The sequence below is a fragment of the Entamoeba nuttalli genome (genome assembly GCF_000257125.1).
Source record: "Entamoeba nuttalli P19 unplaced genomic scaffold asmbl_3174, whole genome shotgun sequence".
Classification (NCBI taxonomy): domain Eukaryota; phylum Evosea; order Mastigamoebida; family Endamoebidae; genus Entamoeba; species Entamoeba nuttalli.
In genome coordinates, this window is record NW_008575885.1 from 1 (window position 1) to 6,999 (window position 6,999).

At 25.2% G+C, this 6,999-nt stretch overlaps 5 protein-coding genes across 5 annotated transcripts; 3 read left to right on the plus strand and 2 right to left on the minus strand.

Annotated features, from left to right (window-relative positions):
* Window positions 1-119: 119 nt before the first annotated feature.
* Window positions 120-1,683, minus strand: ENU1_057970 (hypothetical protein; the record flags this gene model as incomplete). The annotated part of the gene is made up of 4 exons (XM_008858063.1): window positions 120-277; window positions 338-695; window positions 760-1,520; window positions 1,578-1,683. 4 exons carry the CDS (start codon window positions 1,681-1,683, stop codon window positions 120-122), a joined length of 1,383 nt encoding a protein of 460 aa, XP_008856285.1.
* Window positions 1,684-2,020: 337 nt separating this feature from the next.
* ENU1_057980 (V-type ATPase, D subunit protein) lies at window positions 2,021-2,840 on the plus strand (the record flags this gene model as incomplete). Its single annotated transcript, XM_008858064.1, has 2 exons — window positions 2,021-2,176; window positions 2,235-2,840. The coding sequence occupies 2 exons, from the start codon at window positions 2,021-2,023 to the stop codon at window positions 2,838-2,840; spliced, it is 762 nt and encodes a 253-aa protein (XP_008856286.1).
* Window positions 2,841-2,993: 153 nt separating this feature from the next.
* ENU1_057990 (enhancer binding protein 2 (EBP2), putative) lies at window positions 2,994-3,653 on the minus strand (the record flags this gene model as incomplete). The annotated part of the gene is made up of 1 exon (XM_008858065.1): window positions 2,994-3,653. The coding sequence occupies one exon, from the start codon at window positions 3,651-3,653 to the stop codon at window positions 2,994-2,996; it is 660 nt and encodes a 219-aa protein (XP_008856287.1).
* Window positions 3,654-3,770: 117 nt separating this feature from the next.
* ENU1_058000 (hypothetical protein) lies at window positions 3,771-4,817 on the plus strand (the record flags this gene model as incomplete). The annotated part of the gene is made up of 1 exon (XM_008858066.1): window positions 3,771-4,817. One exon carries the CDS (start codon window positions 3,771-3,773, stop codon window positions 4,815-4,817), a length of 1,047 nt encoding a protein of 348 aa, XP_008856288.1.
* Window positions 4,818-4,954: 137 nt separating this feature from the next.
* On the plus strand, window positions 4,955-6,904 carry ENU1_058010 (Beige/BEACH domain containing protein; the record flags this gene model as incomplete). Its single annotated transcript, XM_008858067.1, has 1 exon — window positions 4,955-6,904. One exon carries the CDS (start codon window positions 4,955-4,957, stop codon window positions 6,902-6,904), a length of 1,950 nt encoding a protein of 649 aa, XP_008856289.1.
* Window positions 6,905-6,999: the final 95 nt, after the last annotated feature.

A 6,999-nucleotide genomic window follows, 5' to 3' on the forward strand; every position in this document is an offset into this window, starting at 1 on the left:
AGATGAAGCATAATTTTTATTTGTCAATATGATAAATTAATGTATTTGCAGATTGTTTTATAGATAGATGTTGTGCTTATACTAATAAATTAAATAAAAAGAAGGAAATAAAGATTTAATTATTTCATGTCAAAAAGGATTGGACGTGTAGAGTCATCTTGGTTATCAGGACCGATAATAACCTCATCGAAAGTGCTTGCAAAAGTAGGAACAAACCCATAAAACATAACGAAGAAATATGCGTTAATACCAAAAATAATAATTTCTGATGTAAATGCTAAATGGTATTAATATTATTTATAATAAAAATCAACTGAATAACAATTGAATAACAAACTTGTGCTAAAGAATGATGAATAATCACTCATTAATAACATAAAAAATTCAAGTCCAATAACAAGAAATGAACCTAGACAGAAATACAGACCCTTTCTAATATTTTCTTGTCTTTTAATTGTTTTATATGAAGTAAAGAAGATAAAAATAATCCACACAAAAATCACAGTTGCACTAATCACTGAAATAACATAAAAAAGTACTGCAACTGTTGTTGTTGGTTTTGTAACAGAAAATGGGTTATCTGTCATTCCTTTTAAATAAACTGATGCTGAGAACGAGAAAGAAAACATCATAATTAAAGTACTAAGAACAATAACAATCCATTCAACTTTTTTATTTAATAAAATTCCTTCTTCCTAATGATATTATTCATTTTTTCTTCTTTTATTATCAAATAATCATAAAAGTAAAATAACAAACAATTCTTATTGATTGGAAGAAAGCAGTTATAAAAAAGACTAAATACCCAAGGAATAAAATATTCATTATTCCATGAAATATTGGGAAAAATGCTGATGAAATAGCAAGTGATAATAAATCAAGAGGATCATTATAAACAAGTCCAAAAATCATTAGCCCTATATTTAAATATTGTTGTTTGTCTAAGTCTCTTGGATAAATTCTTTTGATAATTAAATAAATAAAATAATAAATAATATATCCTGAACATATTATTGTTAAAATGATATTATAAACAATTCTCATAGTTGAATATGACTTACTTCCATATACTTGCATTAAACAAATATTAGAAATTACATTTTTTGGTCCTTGAATAGTTACTTCCATTCGTTGTTCTTTTTGCATAATATATGGCTCATTAATCCATTGAACTATTCCACATTCTCCATTTCCTCCATTATAACATTTAAGACTTGTATTAAACTCTCCTCCTTCCCAATAGTTCCATGTTCCTTTTTCTCTATAACTTAATGTAAGATTTGTATTAATCTCAAGATATAAAAATGATGAATGATAATTATCAATATAATTCTTATGAAGATATGGAATAAAATATAATTTGGTATATCTATTCATAGAATCAAGTCGTTCAAAATTAAAATAAAATGTCTCTCCTGAATTTGGATCAATTCCTTGACAATTATTAACATCATACTCATTCATGGAATTATCATTACATTTGTATGCACACTCTGTTTTAGTTGTATACCTTGTTGGACCTATTCATCATCTTAATTTTCTTCTACTTATATAAAATGAAATTCTATTAAACAAACCAAATAATTGAAGAATAGTTCCTATGAAAATAGCACCAATAACAACTGAAGGAATAATAATCATGTCATAAACCTTAAAGTTATCAATTCTCAATTGAATTTTCATTAAAGCACTAATTTAATTAAATTCTTAGTTTTTCACTTTCTTCTTTTTTCTTTTCATATCTTTTTATATCTCCATCAATTTTCCTTCTTTAAATGATTTCTTAGTTACTTAACTATCCTCAATCATCTAAACACAATCACTATCTCATTAATGTATTCTATTGATGTCTTTGATAATTTCAATATTTCCACAAAAACTTCTTCCAAAAAAACTATCTCCACAAAAATCAAATGGAAGTCAATAACATAATTTTAAACCCTTTTTTTTGTTTTTAAAAAGAGTTAAGGATTGAGATACAAAAATCAAAGTAAAGAAGAACTACAAAGCCAGTTGTAAAATGTCTGATAAAAGATACACTGTTTTTCCTACTCGTATGCAATTAACAACTTACAAAGGAAAATTGGTTGGTGCACAAAGAGGTCATGATTTATTAAAAAGAAAAACAGATGCATTGAACCAAAAATTTAAGTCAATTCTCAAGAAAATTATTGAAGTTTGTTGGTTATAAATTATTTGATTGACTTAATAGTAGAATCTTATTTATTATATAGGAAAAAATGTCAATGAAAGATTATATGAAAGCATCATCATTCTCACTTGTTTCAGCCAAATATACTGCAGGAGAGTTTTCTCATGTGGTAGTACAAAATGTTAAGAACTCAACATATAAAGTTAAGTTGACACAAGAAAATATTGCTGGTGTTAGACTTCCTGTCTTTTCACAATCTCATCAAGAAATCAGATTACAAGATTTGACAGGTTTATCAAAAGGAGGACAATCTGTTGCTAATGCTCGTCAACAATATCTTAAAGCACTTGATTCATTAGTTAAATTAGCCAGTCTCCAAACTGCTTTCTTAACATTAGATACTGTTATTAAAATTACTAATAGAAGAGTTAATGCATTAGAACATGTTGTTATTCCAATGACTCAAGCCACAGTAAAATATATTGAGACTGAATTAGATGAAAGTGAAAGGGAAGAATTCTTTAGATTAAAACTTATTCAAAATAAAAAGAAGAAAGCTATTGCTATTAAAGAGGCTGCTAAAGAAAAAGAACAAAAAGAACTTAAAGCTCAAGGTAAGGTAAGTATTTCTAAACAAGAAAAACCACTAGATCTTGTTGGAGAAGAAGATGAAGATATTATTTTTTAATTGAAGGTTGAAATGCAAATAAAAAGAAATGAATTAATACATTCATTTTATCTTTAGTAATTGTCAAATAAATAAAAAATAATTAATTGATATGAATAAATTAAATTAAGTTAAAATTGTGTTTCTTATTATCAATTTTATTATTTAATTTCATTATTCATCATGAATAGACTTTATCCCTTCTTGTCTTTTATATCCTGCAGAGACAATTATTTTTCTTCCATCAATTTCAAAATTATTAAACTCAACAATAGCAGCACTTTGTTTCTCTTTATTATCAACTTCAACAAATCCAAATCCTTTACTAAATATACGACTTCCTTTTCTATAAGAAACAACAACAGCTTCTTTTGGTTCATATTTTTCAAATAACACTTTTAATTTTTCATCAGTAATTGAATATGGTAAGTTTCTAATAAAAAGAAGTGTTTCTGATAATTCATTATTTTCTTCATTTTTATTATCACTGGTATTATGTTTATTGTCTGTTCTATTTCTATTGAAATGTTTTCTACTAATACCTCTTCTTGGATAATTAAATCTTCTTTCATGGTATTGATGTTGTTCTTTATGTTCTTTTGGTGGTTGTGCAATTTGGATGTGAAGTTTTCTTCCCATAAATTCAATGTCATTAGCTGCAAGTGCCTTGTTTGTTTCTTCTTCAGTTTCATATTCAACAAAACCAAATCCTTTAGAACGTCCTCTGTGAACCATCAAAATACAAGACTTAAGCTTGCCAAAAACTGCAAAGTATTTTTCCATGTCTTCTTGTTTTGTTTGAAATGAAAGGTTTGATACGTAAATCTTAGTCATTGCTTGAAGTAAAGATCTCAATAATATAGTTTTATTTTACAGATAAAATAAACAATTTTATATTTTTTGTTTTTAATTCTCAGTTTCATTTATGTTTTATAAAACTAAAAAAAGAAAATGGATGAAGAAAAGAATAAAATACAACAACTTCTTGAAGAGGTGAAGTTATTAAATGAAAGGATTACTTTTCTTCAATTAAAAAGACAATTTCCTAATGCCCTTGATGCATTAGCATATTTAACATCAAATACTAATGAAGAGCTCCAACAAATATATAAAATTTCACAAGATGACATAAAATTAACTAAAGAATGTATTAATGATGCATTAACATATACAGAACTTTATAGAGAACATGTCAGTCCATTAATTATTGCATGTGTAGCTCGTTTAAGAGAAGAAGAAATGATTTGTTTAGAAGAATGTATTATTTTAATTAAATCAAAGAAAATAGCAGAAGACAAAGGGAAAGAAATAATTAAGTTATTAGGAGAAAATAAAAAGAAATTAGTAGAATTTAAAATGGAAATAAATAATAAAGAAGAAAAAAAGGAAGAACAAATAATAAGAACATTTGGTATTGAAAATGATATAGAACGACCTATTTCAACACAAAACATTGAATTTAAACGACTTGAAGAAAGACTTCAGTTTGAAAATATTACAACATTATCTCATTATGTTACAAGACAAAATCCACGAGTAGTATATTTTGAAAAACAATTAAATGTAACTCAACTCATTAATTCAATAAATGGAAAAGAAAATATTATGTTAATTTGTAGAACAACTAATAGTAACATTTTCTTCGGTACTTATTGTCAAAAGAAAATAATTAAAAATTCTTTTGGAATAGATGATCCATCATTCTTTATGTTTGTTACTAATAAAAAAGATTTATATTGTTTTATTAAGAAATCAGTTAATGGATCAACCTTTATGATATCAGATAAAAAAGAAAATAAAGTCATAGAAGTAGATAAATGTTTCTCAGTAGCGTTTCAAATAACTAATGCTTTTATGAATACTAAAGTACTTAAATGTTCATTTTCTAAAGAATTAAATAAATATTATATAGAAAAAGATAATAAAGAATTACCATTTAAAATAGGAAATTCTATTAGTTATGAAGTACTTTCTGTTTATGCTCTTCAATGGAATTAAAATGAATGAACAACTTAAAAACAAACATTTCATTTCTTAAATAGTTATTTTCTTTTCATTTCATTTTTTTTTATGAAAATCTTAAAAAAAATTAAAGAAAAAAAAAAAGAACTTTAATTGTATTATTATATTGTTGTATGAGAAGAAATACATTAAAAAACTATGGATTTATTAAACCAAAAAGTAGATTTAATTTACTTCTTCTCGAGCCTGGAGAACAATACTTAAATGATTGTGCATGTACATACATTGATAATAATCGACAACGAGAAATAACAGGAACATTAAAAATATGTTCATTTTCAATATTTTTTGCATCAAATGAACAATCATTTCCAATAAGAAGAATTAAATATAGCGATATAAGTAGTATTAGTAGACTGAACAATAATGATATAATTATTGTTAGATCAAATAAATATACAGACATGAAAGAAGATAATATATTAAAACCATACACATTAAATGAAGAAGAAAAAGAACATAAAATAGAATTAAAATATGTAAATTTTGAAGAAATATATCAATTAATAAATAGAATGTATAAATTAATTTTAAATGGAGATAAAGAAGATATATATGAATATAGTAAAGAGTATATCCATTCAAGACTTAATACACTACAACCAAATATGAGTATGTTTAAAAAAGTAGATGAAAAAATATTAGAAAATTGTTTTGCAACACAAATATTACCTTTAATGGAAATAGCAGGAAGATTTATATTAACACAATATTCATTTTATTTTATTCCATATGTTGAAGAATCTATTGTAACTAAAAGTGGAGTATTAAGTGATGTTGTTTATTTATTTAGAAGAAGATATATTATGCAACATAATGGATTAGAATTTTTCTTTCAAAAATCATCAACATTTATTGTCTTTGAAACAAAAGAAGAACGCGATAAAATAGAAGAAATAATTTATAAATCTTCTAAAATTAAAATTAAAGCTGATGATGGTTCTCAATTTAATGAAATGATAAACAAATGGAAAAAAAGAGAAATAACAAATTATGAATATTTAATTTATCTTAATTTTATTGCAGGAAGAAGTTATAATGACCTTACACAATACCCAATATTTCCTTGGGTTTTATCAAATTATTCATCTTCATCTATTGATCTTAATGATTCATTAAATTATAGAGACCTTTCTAAACCAATTGGTGCATTAAATCAAGAAAGACTTGAAAAACTAAGAGAAAGAATGTTAGAAATGACACCACCTTTATTCCTTTATGGAACACATTATTCAACACCTGCATATGTTGTTTTCTTTTTAGTTCGTTTAGTACCTGAATTTATGTTACATCTTCAAAGTGGAGTATTTGATAAACCTGATAGAATATTTAGTAGTATTGATGAATGTTGGAAAGGTGTATTAAGTCATACAAGTGATGTAAAAGAATTAGTTCCTGAATTTTATTCAAATGTTAATTTTTTAAATAATAAAGAACATGTTTATTTTGGATTTAGAACTACTCAAGACCTTATTGATGATGTTAAATTACCTAATTGGGCTTCTTCTCCTCAACAATTCTCTCAAATAATGAAAGATGCTCTTGAAAGTGATTATGTCTCTGAAAACTTAAATAAATGGATAGACTTAATTTTTGGTTATCTCCAACGTCCACCTGCTGCTTTTGATGCTGATAATGTTTTTTATCCTGCAACTTATGAAAATGATTTTACCGATTCAACTACTAGTGGATTTAAAGACCAAATTCGTGAGTTTGGTCAAACCCCTGCTCAACTCTTTCAAATACCTTCTCCTGAAAGAAATTCTTCTCTTCAAATTAATTACCCTCTTCCTCCTATTCAAGCTATTGATCTTAATGATTCATTTGATTCTACTCCTTTAAGTATTATTGATTTTAAATGTTCTACTACTCCTAAAACTCGTCAAGTTATAGAAATTAAAGGATTAGATAAACCTCTTATTCTAGAATCAGTTAACATTGATTTGGATGAACCAAAACAATTCTCTCATTCATCTACTTCTACTAAATCTCAACAACCTGAACAACATAAACCTACTTCAGGATTTTTCTCTTTTAAAGGATTGTTTAGTGGAAAGAAATAATTAAATTATTGTTACTTTTCATTATTGCTTTTAACTTCTAATAAAAACTTATTTTTTAATTTAAATTCATGTTGTATTTCTCTTTATTCTTATTT